The sequence below is a fragment of the Podarcis melisellensis genome (genome assembly GCF_964234715.1).
Source record: "Podarcis melisellensis genome assembly, chromosome: 16".
In the NCBI taxonomy this organism is placed as follows: Eukaryota; Metazoa; Chordata; class Lepidosauria; order Squamata; family Lacertidae; genus Podarcis; species Podarcis melisellensis.
In genome coordinates this window covers 35,379,173-35,399,915 of record NC_138533.1, presented here as the reverse complement: position 1 = coordinate 35,399,915, position 20,743 = coordinate 35,379,173, and the positions used below count along the sequence as shown (strand labels likewise).

At 44.8% G+C, this 20,743-nt stretch overlaps 1 protein-coding gene across 2 annotated transcripts in view; it reads right to left on the bottom strand.

Moving 5' to 3' along the window:
- Positions 1–20,743, bottom strand: part of LOC309359497 (transmembrane protein 132D-like) — a 461,903-nt gene that overhangs the window by 258,175 nt on the left and 182,985 nt on the right. Inside the window, exon 3 of one of the 2 annotated variants that reach the window (XM_081893265.1) lies at positions 8,136–8,282. The exons of the other annotated variant lie outside the window; for it this stretch is intronic. Coding sequence (XP_081749391.1) covers positions 8,136–8,282 — 147 coding nt within the window. The remainder of the gene's footprint in view (positions 1–8,135; positions 8,283–20,743) is intronic. 2 annotated transcript variants of the gene reach the window in all.

The following is a 20,743-nucleotide window of genomic DNA, read 5'->3' as shown; positions in this document are numbered from 1 at the left end:
TTTTGCCTCAAACTGATAACAAGCACAGTCTCGAAAATTTCAAATGCTATTTGACAGATGGGCTTAATTAGCTATTCCGATACAAAGTCATAATATTTGCAGTTAATATTCATACTAAAACACCCTGCTGCCTGTGATAATATTTGTATGTTAATCCTGTTACGATAAGGGTTTCGGTCCCCCAAACCTCTCCAAACAGAAAGCGTGATACGTTTCAGAATTCCGATAAAAGCGGTGCGTATCCTTCCCGCCTGCTTGTCGCTGGCGTGAGCATCTCTTTAATCCGTGAAATTACACCTGTCACAGCGAGTTAGCTTTATTAACACTGTTTCCCGATCCACGGAAAATGATCAGAACACACGAAAGCGTGGAATCTCCAGTTAATTAATGCCACCACCTTTTCATTTATACAATCAGATTTCTGGTGGGGTGTGTGTGTGTGTTTAAAGGAGTGATATTTAAACTATATGTATATTTGGGGCATAGGGCAGTTAGAAATAACATATAAACAAATGCCGCCGGGTAACTAAACAAAGAAAGTTCTGTCGAGTTCTAAACAGCAGCTTTAATATCTGTTTCATGACATCAAAAATCGCTTGATGCAACGGAATCGTTTTTCAATGAAAGCCAATAATTTTAAAACATTAAAAGCAGGTCCCTATGTCTTCAGCGATCTGTCCCCTTTAAAATATACAATGGTAAAGCTAGATGTGAACTTAAAAGAGTTTGTCTAGTCTGGCATCCCTGACAGATGGGAGTGCATCTTCTGCTTAAAATACCTCTGGCGAAGGAGAGACCACCACTTTCCGAGGCAGATTGTTCCACTGTCAAACAGCTGGTCCCTGTTGGACCAAAATCTGCTTCCCTGCCATTGTGACTTCTTGGTTCTCATCCTGTCTTCCAGGGCAACAAATCTGCTTCTGCATGGCAGCCCTTTGACTATTTGAAGACAGCGAGCATGCCTTCCCTTAATCCTATCTTCTCCAGGCTAAACACGAACGAGGACTGGGAACCAAAGCCCAAAGCAAATCAAGCAGCTCAAAGGGATCTGGTGCTGCCATGGAGCAGAGGATCCAATGGGAACTTGAGACAGGCAGCCTCAGTGTGCTCCCCTCAGAGAGCACACTGAGGAAACAGAACCCAGCAGGATTGAATCCCCCGCTCAACAGCCGGTGAGTGGATTCAGTTCTGCTGGGTGCAGGATGCTCCTTCACTCCTGTGTGGTGCAAAGCAGCTCTCAGCACTATTGAACCTCCTCCTCTTCTTGTTAGAATTCCTGCTCCGTGATTGCAGTCATAGGATTGTTGTCTATCACATGACAGTATATGTTTTGACTCCACAGAGTAGGAAGTGACGAAGACAGGATGTTTGTGTTACTGTGTTCTGTAAAGTGGGGCTGATGTCCTTTGTTCTTTCTCCTTGCTGTTTGATGCTAGAGAGAGAGGAAGCCATGTTGCAGTGCTCCGTGTGTGTTTATATGTCAATAAAGTAGATTAGCCAAAATGCTGAGTTGCTGAGGTCTGTCATGCAAGCTGCGAAGACTCTGCAGAACCCTAAGTGTGCCGATATCTATTGGAATTGGTCGCTGTAATGTTCGGGGCAAAAGAAAGCTTTTGAAGGTCCTGAACCATTGACCAGGAGGCAGGGAACATGCCAGTCGGGCATGTGTCTCTGCCAGGGGTCCTACTCGAGTGTGGGACAAGCTGCTGACACTTCTTCCCCCATCCACTCCTGCCCTGAATTGAGACGGGGTCGGATCTGGGGCCGGTGGTCCCAAGCAGGGCGGGATTTAGGTTTGATGAGGCCCTAAGCTACTGAACGTAATGGGTCCCTTTATATGTCCAGCTGTCCTTTGCAAACAACAAATGGTCACTGCTTTTTGTGTTGAATGTATTCTACATGGGAATTTATGACCTAAAGCCATTTGCACAGGTTGCCACACAACCAGTCCATGCATAATGTAGGCACCCTATATAGAGAAATGAGCAAACCAGTGATATTTTAGAGAGCAGGCTAGCAGTCGGGTCCCATTACTTACATCATAGGAGCCTACACAACACAAAACACTGTTGCTGTATGCAGGTTTTATTTTATTTGTTTTTTATCTTACATTTTGGAAATGTACATCCAGTGTTTATTTCCTTAAAAAAAAAATTGGGGCCCCCAAGAGAGTGGGGACCTAAGCTATAGCTTGTTTAGCTTATACGTAAATCCAGCACTGGTCCTGAGGTTGGCCTGGATTAGGTCAGTGGAGAAGGGCGATGTACAGCCGTATTCAACATTTATGCATCTCTTTCATAGGACTCTGTTTCATTATCTTGGTCACCTGTCTCTGAATATGCTCCAGATGGTCAACGTCCTTCTAAAAATGTGGCTCCCAGAACTGAACAGCAGTTCCATGAACAGTGAACAATCATAGTAGAAATTAATAGGAAAGCAACATGTAAATAATTTAGTCTATTAGATGAATGTCTTTTAAAATTAGCAATGAGTGGACTCCTCCGAGTCCAGTTTGCTGCTGGTTCATTAAGAATGGATTAATTAAGAAGATACCTTCCAAGCTACTAAAATGATCCAGCTTTGCTTTTCACTGAGAGGTACTAATCCGACCAGGCCTTGGACCCCAAAAGGTTCACAATGATGCAATCAGGCAATTCAAGCTCCTAACCACAACGGCTATGTTCTGCCCGCATTGTCAGAAGCACCATGGCCCTGGATACTAGTGCAGGTGGGTGAGTAGAGCGATGTTGTGCTCAAATCCTGCTTTTGGGCTTCTCATGGGTGTTTGGTTGGTCACTGTGACAACAGGCAGTTGGACAATAGGAGCCCTGCTGTGTTCTTCCATTGTGTTCTTATTTCAACTTAAACAGCTGCAATTATTTTTAAATACGCATCTAAGCTGTTAAATTAGCACCTGTTCTGTACTGAAGTTCTCACCCTGGGCCAGCAGGGGGATACTGTAGATAGTTATGCAAATGAAGGATCGAAAGTGACGTTCAGTGATTGGATAGTTTTAGAAAGTTGTTACAGTAACAAGGTATTGGAGCGCTATATAAGCAGGCTGACTGAGCCCTTCAGCTCAGTTCAGTTCTGGCCTCAGAATAAAGAAGAGCTGTTTGAAGAATCGCTGTGTTGTCTGATATGTTCGCCCACAACTTAACAGCACCCACAAATTTTATGCTACCTTTTGCCCTATTTATCTTTAGTGTACTTCCTATTTAAGAAGGATGTGTTCAGTTTTCACCCTTGTGCTAAGTCTCACATACCCCAAGTGGCAAAGCTAGCCCAGAGGAGAAGCCCCTCCGCTTTGGGTTTGCGGGACTTTTTCCAGTAACATCTCCTCATTCACTCAGTCATCCCACACACCAAGAAAGCATCACTGCTCTAGATTCACAATTAAGGTCCACGCAACTGCCTTAGAGTGTTGCTGAGTGATATTGACAAAGTGCCAAAGCTATCCTGGGGGAATGCAAGTGAGAGAAACAAGTTGAAATGGACTTTTATGAGTGTATTTGTTTGAGTGGTTAAATAAAATATTGACTGTAGCCATTTTATTTAAACTGGCATAGTGCAGAAGGATGCATAAAGCTCAACAATTGAACTATTTTGTGATGTTTTGGGAGAACACATGCCAAGACCATATCCACAATATTCAGCGTCTCTTTCTTTTCTTTTCTTTTCTTTTCTTTTCTTTTCTCTTTTCTCTTATTTTCCTTTCTCTTTTCTTTTCTTTTTTCTTTTCTTTTCTTTTCTTTTTTTTTTGGTAATTAATGTATTTTTACAACTTCTGCTCTGCATCTTTATCGTTTATTCTTCCTTTTCCTTTTCCTTTTTAAAAGAATGGTGGAGGGGAAATAATTACAAATCAGTACGTGTGACCTGAAAGTCTAATGAAGTTCATGCACTTGCTTTGCCTGGTGGGTCAACAAGAAGCTTGATAGGGTTTCTAGTTTTGAAGCCTGTCTGTGATTAAAACTGCAAGTTATCAAGTATCTTGAAAGCTGCAATTAGGGGTGGAAGAATATTTTAGTTTGGGGTCTTTCAGTTCCTCATTTTTCAAACAATAAATGTAGTCAGCAATATTTCTGCAGCAATCTGCATTCAAAAAATAAAAATCCTCACGGAAAATCTAAAATGCATTTTTGTATGTTGTCTTCAAAAATATGTGCAATTTCATCAAACATATGCATTTTGGTAAACACTGATTGGGTGGAGAACTGCATCAGAGGATTCACTTATGTGTGGATTTAAAAGGATAGCTATGTTTTGGTTCCCACGTTGTTCCAGAAAGTGCAGAATCAATCAATTCAGCTTTAAATGTGAACTGAAACAGATTTTGTCCCATCCCTACAGACCGTATGTGCCTGGTTGCTCACCAGGCTGAAATGAGGTATGTGGATAAGACCCAGGAAATCTATGTTACCCATTCTCCAGCCTCTTTGGGGAGAAATCCAAGGTGACTGTCAGGGAACTGCCATCGGAGCCAGAGGCGGAGGGAAGGCTCCAGAGGGATGCCAGAGAGGGTCCCAGTAGGGAGAGAGGCAGCCCATCTGCTGGGGAAGGAAATCAGCGTAACACCAGTGGAGAAGGGGGGCAGATGGGGGAATTGGAGAGGAGGCTCCAGGGCTCCTCGCCGGAGACCAGCGGGGAGAGCACGGGTCCTCCGCTGCCCACACCCTCCCTGCGCAGAAGACTTCCGCACAGGGAGAGTAGGAGGAGACTTGGCGTCAAAGAACTTCTTTGCTGGAAGAAGTTCAAGAAACGCCCACTGACGGATTCTGCCAGCGACTGAGACAGCCACGGGTGAGAGGCTGTCCAGACAGAAAGGGTTCACCCAGGTAACCTAGCCAGGAGTGGTGACAACTTATGCACGAGCAACCCCTAGAACCATTACAGTGACCACCAGCATTCCTGAGATACATCACATAATATCAGGAGGCTCCCTGCCTGGCCAAAAAGTGTTTGAAGCATATTGTTAACAGCATAATCTCCGACACACACAGGGCATTATGATCCTCATTATGATAACACTCTATGTTTATTACATGAATTTGTGCTTGTCCGTTTTGTGTACAGTGGTACCTTGGTTTGCAAACATTCTGGTTTGCATATGTTTTGGATTACAAACACGTCAAACCCGGAAGTGCATCTACCTCACTTACGCAGACACCAAAATGATGTTCTTTCTAATACTGGAAATTTAGGGTTCCAATACTGGAAATTTAGGGCACATTGCTGATAATAATATTGTACATTATTCCATGAATAGAGAGGCATATGTGCAAAAACTAGCCTACTGTACAAATATGACATTTACATTTGTGGATCTTCCCAGATTTCCTTCTGGCCCTGCCTACCACCAATATGTGGCCCTCAGAAGTTTGCATGGAAAGGAATGTGGCCCCTGGGATGGAAACAAACCATGCCAGCTCTGACGTATAAGAATGGCCCCTAGCTGTTAGTAAAACCAGAACAAAAGTGATTGTTTTCATAAACGAGGAACCGAAACAGTAGCCAGCTTCTTAAATGCTGATTGTTTTAAGGGTCACTGTCCTACATTAGCAATTACACTGTGGGAATTAAAAAAAAATAAAAATCAAGCTCTAAGTCTCTGAATGTGGATTAAAAATTCACTCACAAGAACGGCGGAATGAAGCGTGTAAAGCCTTTTTTTTTTTTTTTTAATTCCCCCTGGAAAGTTCAGGATACAAACCAAGGGTAGTAATTAGCAAGACGCTCATCTTTAAAGCTCTCCAGTAATTTGAAGAGACTGAACAAGAGGGTTGGACAAAATTCAAAGCTCCTTTTTTAAAACACACACACACACACAGCCTTCTGCCTTTTCCTAGTTCCTTTAGGCAATTGAGATGGCTTTTTTTTAAAAAAAAACCACATTCCTCTTTGATTTATAGCACATACAGCACAATAAGCAAAATAATAATATTATAAACCAACTCAAAATGATAGCATCCTAACTTCAACTGAGAGTAGGCCCAATGAACTTAATGAGCATAGGTTAGTGATGGATCTACTCTGAGTAGGACTGGCATTAAATACAACCCAACATCTACCCCTCCCTCTCCACCCACAAAGATACATTTGTTGCATATATTTGATGAGCATGATGTAGAACTTCACGATGAAGAAAGAAAGAAAGAAAGAAGATCTGCTATGAATAAAAAGGATCCAAAGGTGTGAAAACAAATCTGACCTTTGACAAACAATGTTTACAGTGGTGGCTTCCCGCAAGCAACTTTCTAAATGGCCAAGGGACCAATTTTCATGTGAGCTTGACCTCTGGCAAAGCCTTACACATTGCAGAGGATTCCGAGGCACATTCAACAGCACATGCTCAGCTCATGTGCTTCACTGTAAACCCACACAAAATGTCAACGTGCCCCAGAAGAACCTTCCCAACCCCAACGGAGCATCCTAAAGAATCCCACAAAGTCTTCAACATTTTCTACTAGCCTGCTGGAGGCTGGCAGAGCAGTGATGGATAGTCCTGATGCAGTACAGGCCGGTCTGTTATGGGAAATGGGGAACTGCCCCATCACACTCAGCCAATTCCCACCTGTCTGCCTTCTTATTTAACCACAACCTCAGCAGGTAGCCCTGGCTGCCGGCTTCCTCCTGCTCCTTAGTGTCAGTTTTGCTCTTGCAGAACTCAACAGGAGGAGGGGGAACAGCAGTAGACTTGGTTGGTTCCTCCTGTGATTGCCTCTGGCTCCACCTACTGTTGGTCTCCCTATCTTCTGCCCTTCCAGTCCCAGTGGGCACTGTGTCTCCCCCAGTAAATTCTTGCATTACTGTGCTAGGTGTGGAAGGAGGAGGTTTCTCTCCACTGATACATCACTTGGTTTCTGTGCTAGGTTTGGAAGAGGGACAGAATGCCCCATCACATGACTCCACAGCGCTGGGTTTATGCAAAGCTAAGGGTACTGCGGTTTAGGGGCTCAGATTATGTGGAGCCCTCTAAACACAAAAACTATTACTAAATTTAAAGTTTTGTGTAAAGTTTGGTTAAAATATAAATAAAGGAACCGGGAGAAACAGATGCTAATAGAGACATTATTGTTCTGCTATGACAAAAGTATACTTAATGGCCACACAATTACTTGTCACAATGTGCTTATGAATCTGCAGAAATAACGATATCAAAATTTCATTAGCTGATCTTGGTTGCTGTACATTCAAAGTGTTCATGCAGGCTAAGTGAGAAATCATAAGGTATTTTCATTTAAAGGTATTTTGTATGCAAATAAGATTATTGCAAGTTTTATGCTCTAGGTAGCTTTGAGCTCCATCCTAGCCTTGGTACTGATAAATATGCAGATATAAAACTTTATTATTTCTATTTCCATTGTGTTACAATAAAACATTATTCTGCTCACGCTATGCGGCCTCTTAAACCTGATGTCACTTACGGCTTCCATATGTCATGATCCCACTCTGCTCTTCCACCAGCTCATTCACTTACCTGCCTGCCCTTCCTTGTCACCTATGACCACCAGGTAGGTGCTTAAATCAGGGAAGAGGAACTTGCAGCCTTCAAGATGTTGTTGAACTCCAACTCCCATCAGCCCAAGTCAGCATGGCCAATGGTCAGGGGTGATGGGAGTTTTAGTTCAGTAACATCAGGAGGACCAAATCTTCCCCACCCTGGTTCCCATATCACTCCTGTGGCTGTGTATCATAGGGAAAGATCTATAGTGGTGAGCAAGTGCTTTCTCAGGAAAGTTTATCTGTTATATGCTTTTCGAGGCTGCCCTGATAAGCTTCTGAGCCACACTGCTGGCTGATGCTGAATTCAATACAAGTCAGGTAATTGGGTCCAGACTTCAGAGATGGAGACTGGGGATAACATTTTCAGACTGAAGGTGTTCCATTTCCCAATTCACAAATATCCTGAGGTTAGAAATGGTGCAGACTAGATCTCTTACACTTTGCCATGTCCCGCATGACCTGACTGGACACTCCAGAATACAGCAAACACCCCGACAGATCTTGGCATGGCAAGGGAAAATCAACAGTGATGTTTTTAAGGAAGTGGGTCACTATAATTCACTTTCCCAGGAGGTACTCAGAAGTACCCTGAGACACAGCTTGAAAACTACTGGTAATAACCTACGTACCTCTTTCCCAAGGGGGTAGATTTTCTTCGACAAAATATAACAGCCGGTGCATATTTCCCAATATAATCCACACTCTTCTGGACGTCCCATGTGTATGGATTGCTGGCTCTTATGCTGAAAACATTGACGCCTTTCTTCACCTTTGCCCTGGGAGAAAGAAGAAGCTATGTTAACAAGCAGACAGGGACTGCGAGGTCTAGCTGCTCTCACCAGTCTTCACTGCATTACCACTCACTACTGGTCCTTCAAAGAGGCGATGATTTAAGAAAGCTATCCTTCGGCATTCAGACAGGCAGAGCTTATTTAGCTGTGAGGTGTGTGCACACAGCACTAAAATCGGCATCAAACTCTCAAGCCAAGGTAATACAACATGTTTGCTGCACCACCTAGTTTAATGACCCCAGACTCCAGTTGTGACTAAGATACCGAGGTCCCATCTGTGCTATTCATTTAAAGCAGTATCATACCACTTTAAACAGTTAAGGCTCCCCCCCCCTCAAAATTCTGGGAAGTGTTGTTTGTTAAGAGTGGAGAGAACTACACTTCCCAGAATTCTCTGCAAAGGATCAATTGTTAAACTGCTCTGGGAACTGTAGCCCTGTAAAGGAAATAGGGGTCTTCTTACACTGGTCAGGACCCTTAAACTACACTTCCCATGATTCTTTGGGGGAAACCTCAACTGCTTTGAAGTGGTATGATGATGCTTTAAATGCTTTTAATGCAGATGGGGCCCGAGGCAGAGGCTTCAGAGTCCCCACTTAAGGAGCTAGAACAGGTTCATGAGTCAACCTTATGCTGGTGATCTGGGACAAGTGAACCTGAGGCTCTTAGGAGCCCCCTTTAAAACCATATCCAAACCTGTGCACTTTTGGTGTCAATAAATGTTCTACTGGAACAAAGAAAGAACTGGTTGGAAATCAGGATTCCAGAGAGATGAAGCATGAAGTAGGGAATCAGGATCCCAGGATCCCATTCTGCTGGATGTCTCTCAGTGTGGATGCCAGTTCCCTATGTACTCTAAAGGTGATGTTCAGGCTTCAACATGGAACACAGGAAGATTGGTCCAATGTGACTTATCATTGACAAGGTAGCTGGTCCATAGGAAGCTGTCTTCCACTGAGTCAGTTCATCTACTGCAATACTGCCTACACCAGGGGTTGTCAACCTAGTCCCTACCACCCAATAGTGGGCATTTCAGGATTCTAGGTGGACTGTGGGGAATTCTACGGCACAAGCTGAATCCTCCTTCCATTGAGCACTGGTGGGCAGTAAGGAAATTTTACCATCAATAAAAATGAAGAAGAGAAGAGAAGAGTTTGGATTTGACATCCCTCTTTATCACTACCCTAAGGAGTCTCAAAGAGGCTAACAATTTCCTTTCCCTTCCTCCCCCACAACAAACACTCTGTGAGGTGAGTGGAGCTCAGAGACTTCAAAGAAGTGTGACTAGCCCAAGGTCACCCAGCAGCTGCATGTGGAGGAGCGGGGAAGTGAACCCAGTTCACCAAATTACAAGTCTACCACTCTTAACCACTAGGTATGAAAAGGCTGACTACTCATGGTCTACACTAATTAGCAGTGGCTCTCCAGGGTTTCAGCTATACCTGGAGATGCTGGAGCTTCTGCATGCAAAGTAGACACTCAACCACTGAGCTCCATCCCTTCCCAGCAACTGGGAAGGGCAGGTGGTTGTAGTTTTTAGATCAGGCGTCAGGAACATGTAGCCTCCAAGATGCAGATCAACTTCCACCAGCCCCAGTCAGCCGGGCAGATGGCTATGGATGGTGGTAACCCAACACCACCCAGAGCACCGCAATCTCCCCAAGCTTGGCCTAGATCCTCACCCTGTGACTAGTAGCATCAGAATAAATTACACAAAGTGGCACAAATGAAAGGAAAGCAAGAGGAATGCAAAGCAAGAGGAATTGTGCACATTTGCCCAATTTGTGCAGGTTGCAGAATACAGCTTTCCTTGATTTTAGAATCTGGATTGCTGTGACATGTGATTCTGATATTTTCTTTGAAAAGCAGGATACACACGCCCTTGAATATTCATGAGGGGCTTTGCAAGTGTCAAACGAAGAAGAGATGTCATTATTACAAGGGAAGGCACATTTGGCAGCCTCTCCCGAGACGGCTTCTGACTTAAACAGTGGGAAGAGTGCCAAGGCAGTGTAACAAACAACACGGGATTCCTTTCCCAATCCATTTGGATTACAAGACTGGCATATATTGGGTTCATCTGCCTAGCTGGCCTTCACATTCTACCCTTTGGCTGTTTTCACAATTTGTCTTGAACAATTATTCTATGTAGGAGGACAGAACTTTGCCACTGGATCTCTAGGAGTTTGTCAAGCAGCTCCATGGGTTTTCGATACAATTATCCTATCATAGACTCATAGAATGGTAGAGTTGGAAGGGATCCAAGGGTCATCTAGTCCAACCCCCTACAATGCAGGAATCTCAGCTAAAGCATGCATGCCAGATGTCCATCCAACCTCTGCTTAAAAACCTCCAAGGAAGGAGAGTTCAACACCTTCCAAGGGAGTTGGTTCCACTATTGAACAGCTCTTGCTGCCTGAAAGTTCCTTCTGATGTTTAGTAAGAATCTCATGTTCCACTGAAAAAATATTCCAGCTTTCCTAAACCTCAAAGCAAACTTTAAAGCCAGAGTAGAAGCCAGATCTCTAAATAAGCCCAACTCTAAATACACCTGACATCTGAAGGCAGACCGAATAAAGGTCCATCCATAACATTCAAAACAATTCACACCATTGCCCCAGGGCCAGTAGGAAAGGATCAAATCATAGTCCCTGAGGAAGGTCATTCTGAAGTCTTGGGGTCAACCCAGAACAGGTCCAGGGTCTTTGTTTCATAAGACTTCTCCATCCAAACTGTGGGACTACAGAGCAAGACCCTTGATGGTGATCTCATCAAGCCGGCAGATTACATATTGACATTCCGTTTTTGTGCTGTTCTTATCCCTGTCTTTCCTTGTTGTGAACTGCTCTGGGAACCAATTGTTTGAAGTATGGTATACAAATGCATGAAATCTGGGGGGGGGGGGTGCTCTCTCCCCAGAGATGCCTGCCCAGCATCAACTTTGTCATCATTTTGATTTCTGCCCTCCCCCCCCCCCCGGGCACTTGGGCACCACTAACAATTTGTGTCTCACTTCTTCCAATGTTCTGGAAAGTGCAAATTATCCAAGTGCAGCTTTGCAGGTGAACTGAATCATATTCATCCCCCATCCCTACCTAGACAGAACGATCTTAATCTTGCATGTGCCTTTGAATTGAAGAGCACCAGAGGATCAGGCTACATCTAGTGGAGCTACATCTCATGGCAACTCAAAAAAGGGGCTTGCCAGAGTGGCCCCCACATTGTAGAATGACCTCCCTTTAGAGATACAATGGGCATCTATGGGGTAGGCCTTCTGCCAGATGTTAAAAACCATTTCCATGGACATTCCCAGGCACTGATCCTTAGTACCCCTTTTACTGAACTGGTTGACATGTTATGGCTACTTGAGCGTACTGGTTTTATTTAGTACACCACCTTGTCATTTCCCTCTCCACAATGAAAAGCAGCCTATAAATAATTTTAAATAAATAAAATAAGCATGGTGGGCTGTATATGGTGGGGTGATCGGAAGTATCCCAAGAGTCTGCAGCAAGAGATTCCTGTCAGGTACAGATTTTCAGGTCTACCTAGTTTACATTTTCCCTACAGCTTTCTGCACAATCTCACAAGTCTCTTCGTAAACTAGAGCGTGGAGGAATTTGCTACGGGCGTTCAGGGCAAACCAGATAACCTTGCACATATGTCAGGAAGAGAAGCACCTGCATGCTCCAGCAGTAAATCAGACTTGCAAATACTTAAATAAAAGGAGCCGGCTAGTCTTGTGCTCTGCTGGGGAAGGCGGAGAGGAGAGGAAGGAAGGATGAAGGGCTATGAGACAAGGATTACCCCCAATCTCCATTTCTACTTCTGGATTGTTGCTTAGTCATTTAGTCATGTCCAATTCTTCGTGACCCCATGGACCAGAGCACGCCAGGCACTCCTGCCTTCCACTGCCTCCCGCAGTTTGGTCAAACTCATGTTCGTAGCTTCGAGAACACTGTCCAACCATCTCATCCTTTGTCGTCCCATTCTCCTTGTTCCTTCAGTCTTTCCCAACATCAGGGTCTTTTCCAGGGAGTCTTCTCTTCTCATGAGGTGGCCAAAGTATTGGAGCCTCTGCTTCAGGATCTGTACTTCCAGTGAGCACTCAGGGCTGATTTCCTTCAGAATGGATCGGTTCGATCTTCTTGCAGTCCAGGGGACTCTCAAGAGTCTCCTCCAGCACCATAATTCAAAAGCATCAATTCTTCAGCAATCAGCCTTCTTTATAGTACAGCTCTCACTTCCATACATCACTACTGGGAGAACCATAGCTTTAACTATATGGACCTTTGTTGGCAAGGTGATGTCTCTGCTTTTTGAGATGCTGTCTAGGTTTGTCATTGCTTTTCTCCCAAGAAGCAGGCGTCTTTTAATTTCGTGACTGCTGTCACCATCTGCAGTGGTCATGGAGGCCAAGAAAGTAAAATCTCTCACTGCCTCCATTTCTTCCCCTTCTATTTGCCAGGAGGTGATGGGCCCAGTAGCCATGGTAACCCCTAATTCTATGCCCATTTCCCTGGGGCTCACTCATCATAGACCCATAACGAGGAACCTGTGGTCCTCTGCTAATAAGCTGGAATGTGTGCAGAGGCCGGCAACCAAGATGATAAAGGGTCTTGAAATGAAGCTTTCTTTACGATCTTATTTCTTTCATAAAAATTGTACACCGCTTGATTAAAAAAACCAAAAACCTCAAAGCAGTTAACAACAACAACAACAAAAATAAAACATTTGAGGGAGTTGGGTATGTTGAGCCTGGAGAAGAGAAGATTGAGAGATGATAGACCTCTTTGAATATCTGAAGGACTGTGCTTTAAACTAATGATGTGAATGCCACTGGCCCTCATTGCCACTGGTTCTTGTCTGCCATGCACTCTGCTCATTTTTCCAGCAACTGTTTCCAAACCCAGGCTATGTTAATAGACTGATCATAACAACTCCTTCAAAACAAAAAAAAACATTTAAAAAAATCACTGAAGCCTATTTAATAAACTCTACAATTGCAGCCTGTTCTTTTTGCATCATTCCTCAGAACGAAAGCATTCATAGCTCTGCAGCCTTTGGTAAGTCCGGAGGTCCTGTCTCCTCACTTCCTTTCATCCTCGTTTCAGAGACTGCAGTCTTGTGGGAGTAAGCCGCAGTGAGCTAACTGCTCCTCTAATGGAGGGAAAGAAACCAAACATGGGCAGCATTATATTACAGACTTGTAGCAGAAAATAAGCACAATGCCTGGTGAATAGAGACAGTTGGAGCAGATGGAGTGAGCCACCAGGAATCAATACCTTTGCATTTCCCAAAGACAGTAATTTCCCAACACACTCTTCTTGACCCGCTAAACACCATGTTTACTTGGGTGATAAGGAGAGGCTTCAAATCATGCAATTAAAATGCAGGTGCCGTTCCGTTTTCATTTACTTGTTCGTGCCTCTTTTAACATCTCCCAGCCTTGTTTCTTCTTCCTCTTCACTTCTTTGTAGTTTAAAAACCAGTTAGCACTTTAGCTCCCAGCCCCTGTCATTACTGCAGGCTGGTAACGGCCGTGAAATTGTTACTTAAGTGTTGTATAAAGTGGAACAGCTGGCTGGCAAAGACATAACTGTGTTGCAACGCCGCACAGCGCCAGGGGCCACAGTGCAATGTCAACGGAGCCGTCGTGTCTGGCTCTAACCACCAAAGAGATGGATTTTGGGGTAGTATTTTTATAAAAGCTCCACAGGAGGCACAGGAAGAAGATCAAAGCAGAGTTTGAACAGAAAGTTGATAAGTTTTTTCTTCCTTTCTGTGCGCAAAGGTTTGGGAACATATAATTGCATTTGTTTGTATTTGTCCCATTCCACTCCTCTCTCTACAGGCAAACAGCCTGGCTTGGCATCAGCGCCCAGTATGGTTGGGCACATGTCAGGGCCCATCTGCCTGTACAATATACAGTGGTGCCTCGCAAGACATAATTAATCCATTCCGTGAGTTTCTTCGTCTTGCAGTTTTTTCGTCCTGCGAAGCACGGCTATTAGCGGCTTAGCGGCTATTAACGGCTTAGCGGCTTAGCAGCTTAGCGGCTATTAACAGCTTAGCGGCTTAGTGGCTTTAAGAAAAAGGAAACAAACTCGCAAGAACTCTTGCGGAGCAAGCCCATAGGGAAATTCGTCTTGCGGAACGACTTAAAAAACGGAAAACTCTTTCGACTTGCGCGTTTTTCGTCTTGCGAGGCACTCGTCTTGCGAGGTACCACTGTACTGCTGGTGGGCTGACGCTGGAATTGTGGCTGTCTGCTGTTGGAGAAAGGATACTGAGCCAGGTGGAGCTTGCTGTGATCCTGCAAGCCAATGCTGATGCTATAATATGCATCAGGAGGCATACAGTGGCCAGACACCACTCACTACCTTCATCCCATCCCCAAATTCAAGTTACTATCACAAGCACATAAAGAAGTTGGCAAACATCTGTAAAATTGATTCCAGTTTTCTATTCCTGAAGCTTCCCAAGAAGCGGCATAGGGGCAGCTACTGGTACCGGGGGGGGGGGGCTAGTGTAGCACCCCACTGGTGGACTGGGCAGACTGGTGGTGCTGAGCCACTGGAGACCACCAGAGGAGAGGTGCTAAGATGCTGCCGCCACCTCTCCTCCTCTCTGGTCAGGGCACCTCCTCAGACCTGACCAGGGAATGGAGCTCAGGCAGGGTGGCGCTGGGCCATCATGTGCCGGAGCCCAGCAAATGAGAGGCACGACAGGGTGATGCCACCAGCCATGAGGAGAAGGAGGTGTGGAGCCTGGCCCAGGCACAGTTACCTTCCTTTCAGCTCTGGCCTATAGGAGGGGGTCTGTTGTGGGGGCATAACAAGGTGTTGCCCTCCCGAAATGATATATAATGAGATGAAAAAGATGTTGAAATATACATTTATTAAGAAACCAGATGCATTTTTACTTCGCATTGTAGGTGATGAGATTAACAGACAGGATTGTAAATTGTTTTTATATGCAATGACAGCAGCAAGAATATTATTGGAACAAAAATGGAAGCAAGAAGAATTACCGACGATAGAAGAATGGCGGATGAAATTGATGGACTATGCAGAATTGAACAAATTAACTGGAAGTATTCGAAACCTGTGGAATCAGAGATTCTTAGAAGACTGGAGTAAATATATGAACTATTTGAAAAGTAATAGTAATGAACAGATTACGCTAGTAGGATTGCAAGAAGTTTTGCAAGGAGAATTATATGAAATATTGCAAGAAAGACTATGAGAGAATTATTAGTTGATGACAATTAAGAGTAATAGATATATTAAGAAATGCAGAATAAGTGATAAAGGATGGAAAATCATCAGAGGTGTTGACAGAATGTATAAGATAAGGAGTTATGCTATGTGATTGTTGGAAATGATATGTTTTTTAAAAAACCTAATAAAATATATATAAAAACAACAACAACAAGGTGTTCCCCTTCCCATCCCAGCCCATGCTATGTCTCTGTGCTCAAGGTCTGCATAGGTTCTCAAGGTTCTTGTATGGAAACAAACCAACACTACAAACAGGACAGGTGGTGGAACTTGGCCTTCTGCCTTTTGGCATACATAATTTGGTTATAGAACTACCTTTTTCCATGTATAACATGCCCACATGTATAGGTAAAGGTAAAGGTACCCCTGCCCGTACGGGCCAGTCTTGACAGACTCTGGGGTTGTGCGCCCATCTCACTCAAGAGGCCAGGGGCCAGCGCTGTCCGGAGACACTTCCGGGTCACGTGGCCAGCGTGACATCGCTGCTCTGGTGAGCCAGAGCTGCACACGGAAACGCCGTTTACCTTCCCGCTAGTAAGCGGTCCCTATTTATCTACTTGCACCCGGGGGTGCTTTCGAACTGCTAGGTTGGCAGGCGCTGGGACCGATCGACGGGAGCGCACCCCGCCGCGGGGATTCGAACCACCGACCTTTCGATCGGCAAGCCCTAGGCGCTGAGGCTTTTACCCACAGCGCCACCCGCGTCCCCTGACATGTATGCGTCCCACATGTATAAGACACCCCTTATTTTGGGGGAGTCAAAATTATGAAAATGGGGGAAGCTTTTTGGGGGGAGAAACCCCCTGGAGATCAGAAGACCTTCTGCAATGGACTCAGCTACAGTGCAGAAGGATGCCACCATGGGAGCTGGGGGGCAGAAATGCTTTTCTTGTGTACATGGGTACTTCGTATAGACATTAGATGATTTTGGATCCTCTGACACTCCAAGTTTTTCTGGGTTAGACTTTCTTGATGGAAAAGCGTAAATAGAAAAAAAAAACAGTTTAAAGTCTCCAAGTTCCTTGTGGACTTGGCATAATTTACGGGGAGCGATCTAGCAAAACGTAAGTCATTTAAAGCTGAATAATATACCCACAAATTCTTATTAAGGTCTGCGCTTTCTCCAGCCCTGCGAGACAGAAACCAGTTATCATTATGCATCACCATGAAAGCAGATTAAAATTAAATCAATCTGTTTATCTATGGGTTTGCAAGACAGCTTTCACTCCCCAAACCTAACATGTTCTCCTTCTAATTAACATTTCAGGAGGAAATGAGGAATGCTCACACACATACATACACAATCACCCAGACAGTGAAGCATCCTCACTCAGAGATGGATTTTTTTCAAAAAAGAAGAAGAAGAAAGAAAGAAGTCCCATAAGGCTTTCTAATTAAATTTAATTAGTGAAAGGGCACAAGCCCAATGCAAACTTCAGAAGATGAACTTCGCACGCCTGAGTTAAATAAAGCAGATTTCTTGGAGATGTTTGGTCTGTGAACTGGGTAGACGTTATTGTGCGTGTTTCTGCAGCAGGGCATCAGAGGCTCAGACAAGGAGCCTCGTGTCCCCATAATGTTACCAGGCTTCTCACTTTCACTGGGAGAGTGGGGATTTGGGGTTCATTTGTTCTCTGAGCCCTGGAGCAGCAAGTCAAATCACAAGGCCATTACCCGGCTGGCAGCTTCTGGTGTGCTAGACTAGCTGACGCATGGCTGTCTGTGACAACTATTTCATGTGCAATAACAACAGCTATATAAAGAAGCGACACTCAGAGGAGCAAGGAGAGCACTCACCGTCCTGTTGCTGTTTTGCTGGATGGAGAAAAAGAAAGAAGTAAGGAAAGAGCTTTAATGCTGACATACACAGAAAGGTTTTCACTGTCCACCACAGTCATAGAACCATAGAATTGTAGAGTTGGAAGGGACCACAAGTGTCATCTAGTCCAACCCCCTGCAATGTAGATATCTTTTGCCCAACATGAGGTTTCAACCCATGACCCTGAAATTAAGAGTCACATGCTGTTGCAACCAAGCTATTGTTTCTTTAGAAAGTATCTTACTCCAGTGGCGTAGTGTGGGTTGTCAGCACCCGGGGCAAGGCAAGTAATTTGCACCCCCTAACCCATGGATTTGACCCCCTAACCCATGGATTTGCGCCCCCTAACCCCCAGGTGTTGCGCCCGGTGCGGCCGACCCCCCCTGCACCCCCCACGCTACGCCACTGTCTTACTCATCTACTGGGTATTTTGGACACCTCTTAAGATATTGGAACCAAATTTTGCATGGCAGCTCCTTCGAAATCAGCAAGCGCTTTTCACCTATGTTTGGTTACAGTTGGGTGCTCCTTTGAATCAAGATGGCAGCCTGTAGCTTTCAAAACTGCACTAACTTTGAACATTGATTTCAAAGCTATACAGTGGTACCTTGGTTTACGAACTTAATCCATTCCGGAAGTCTGTTCTTAAACCAAAGCATTCTTAAACCAAGGCATGGTTTCCCATAGCAGTGGGGGACTCAATTTACAAATGGAACACACTCAACATGTTCTGCTTCCAAGGCAAAGTTCACAAACCAAAACGCCTACTTCCCAGTTTGCAGCATTCTTCATCAACTTGTTCATAAACTAAGCTGTTCTTAAACCAAGGTACCACTGTACATTGTTGGTGTGTTAGAATTCCTGGACAGCACTGGGCATGAGGTTGCTAGTTATTCCTATAAGAGGTTCTCAATTTTCTTAACACCAAAAAAAGAGGAAGATAGCCATTGGCATGCCTACAATTATTTGATTCTATGCGTACTGAGCCAGAAAATTTGTTTGACAGCTCAAAGCTCAGGGTAAGTCCATACAACAAGAGTCAAGTTTTGGTTCTCCCTCCAAATAATAATAATCATTAAAATGCTGGCCTGAATTTGCATTAAATAAATAAATTACCATATGCAAAGTTATCCAAACATGTCACGAACCTGCACCCCAAACCTTTCGTGTAACATCCCTGAGTTCCAAGCCTGATTCTTTATTTATTTATTTATTTAAAATACTTTGACATTAATTCCCAGGGCGAGGCATAGTGGATAATTTATTTCTATATTGTAACTGGATCATTGGTTGGCTGTGTGTGTGTCTCTCTCTCTGTGTGTGTGTGTGTGTGTGTGTGTTTTTAAAGCCTATATTGTTCCGAAACTCGGTTTGCTCTAGTTCTGCTAGCAAATGATTTCCAATAAGGATTTATCCCCTCTTCCAAATCACCCTACATGTGTAGATAGCATGAAATGCCTAGTTGTGCTCGGCTTCCCAACCATGCTGGCTTTCAGCAAATAAACATACCCTCAGTCCCAGGAGAAAGCAGCTCCACCTCCAGGCATCCCCCAATCACTCGATCTAATCACTGAGGCAGAAGGGAGCACAATTAATATAATAATGAATGAGGCTAAAATTATTCTCTGTCCAGCTCTTGCTCTCCCCCCCCCCCGCCCCTCTTAAATCTAGGATGGGAAGGGGGAGGACAGAATACATTGGTGCACACACACAACACACACTCCCAAATGTCCCCATTTATCAGAGGCAGTCTCTGCTTTCCAATACCTCCTATACCGGGAGAACATGTTGATTTGCTAGACAACTCATTCTTCATGGTTCAATTTGATCTCCAGGATCCCTGGAAGTAAAACCCCAGAGTGAATGCATGGCTGTCCCTCAGACACATGCAGGGCCAAGCAAACTTTTGTCTGACCCAGTCAAAAATTAATGTTGCTGTCAGTTTCTGCTCCCAGTCAGTTTCTCTGTGGGAGGGAGGTTGTCTCATGAGCAGATGGAAAAAGAGCAGGAAATAAGGCTTTCAGGGGTCACGAACCCTGATGGCTGTGCACTGCTTCCACTGTGGGAGGGACTATGCTTCTGAATGTCCTGCTTGTGAACTTCTCATATGCATCTGGTAGGCCCTGTTTAAAAAGATAAAGGGACCCCTGACTGTTAGGTCCAGTCACGGACAACTCTGGGGTTGCAGAGCTCATCTCACTTTACTGGCCGAGGGAGCCGGCGTACAGCTTTCGGGTCATGTGGGCAGCATGACTAAGCCACTTCTGAGAGCCAGTGTGGTGCAGTGGTTAAAAGCGGTAGACTCGTAATCTGGTGAACCGGGTTCGCCTATCCGCTCCTCCACATGCAGCTGCTGGGTGACCTTGGACTAGTCACACTTCTTTGAAGTCTCTCAGCCCCACTCACCTCACAGGGTATTTGTTGTGGGGGAGGAAGGGAAAGGAGAATGAGACTCCTCATTAGCCTCCTCATTAGCCGCTTTGAGACTCCTTAAAGGTAAAGGTAAAGGTACCCCTGCCCATACGGGCCAGTCGTGTCCGACTCTAGGGTTGTGCACCCATCTCACTTAAGAGGCCGGGGGCCAGCACTGTCCGCAGACACTTCCGGGTCGCATGGCCAGCGTGACGAAGCTGCTCTGGCGAGCCGGCACCAGCGCAGCACACGGAAACGCCGTTACCTTCCCGCCATAAAGCGGTACCTATTTATCTACTTGCACTTTCTTTCGAACTGCTAGGTGGGCAGGAGCTGGGACCGAAAGATGGGAGCTCACCCCGCCGCGGGGATTCGAACCGCCGACCATGTGATCGGCAAGCCCTAGGCACTGAGGTTTTACCCACAGCGCCACCCGCGTCCCCTTAGGATAGTGATAAAGCAGGATATCAAATCTAAACTCTTCTTCTTTTTCTTCTTCTTCTTCTTCTTCTTCTTCTTCTTCTTCTTCTTCTTCTTCTTCTTCTGGTGAACCAGAGCAGTGCAGGAAATGCCGTTTACCTTCCCACCAGAGTGGTTCCTATTTATCTACTTGCACTGGTATGCTTTCGAACTGCTAGGTTGGCAGGAGCAGGGACCGAGCAATGGGTGCTCACCCCGTCGTGGGGATTTGAACCACCGACCTTCTGATCAGCAAGCCCTAGGCTCTGTGGTTTAACCCACAGCACCATCCGAGTCCCAGGCCCTGTTTAGGGAAGCTTTAAATGCTTGACAGACTATTGTATTTTAATATTTTGTTGGAAGCTGCCCAGAGTGGCTGGGGAAACCCAGCCAAATGGCGGGGTATAAATAAATTATTATTATTATTATTATTATTATTATTATTATTATTATTATTTTACCATGAGAACAGG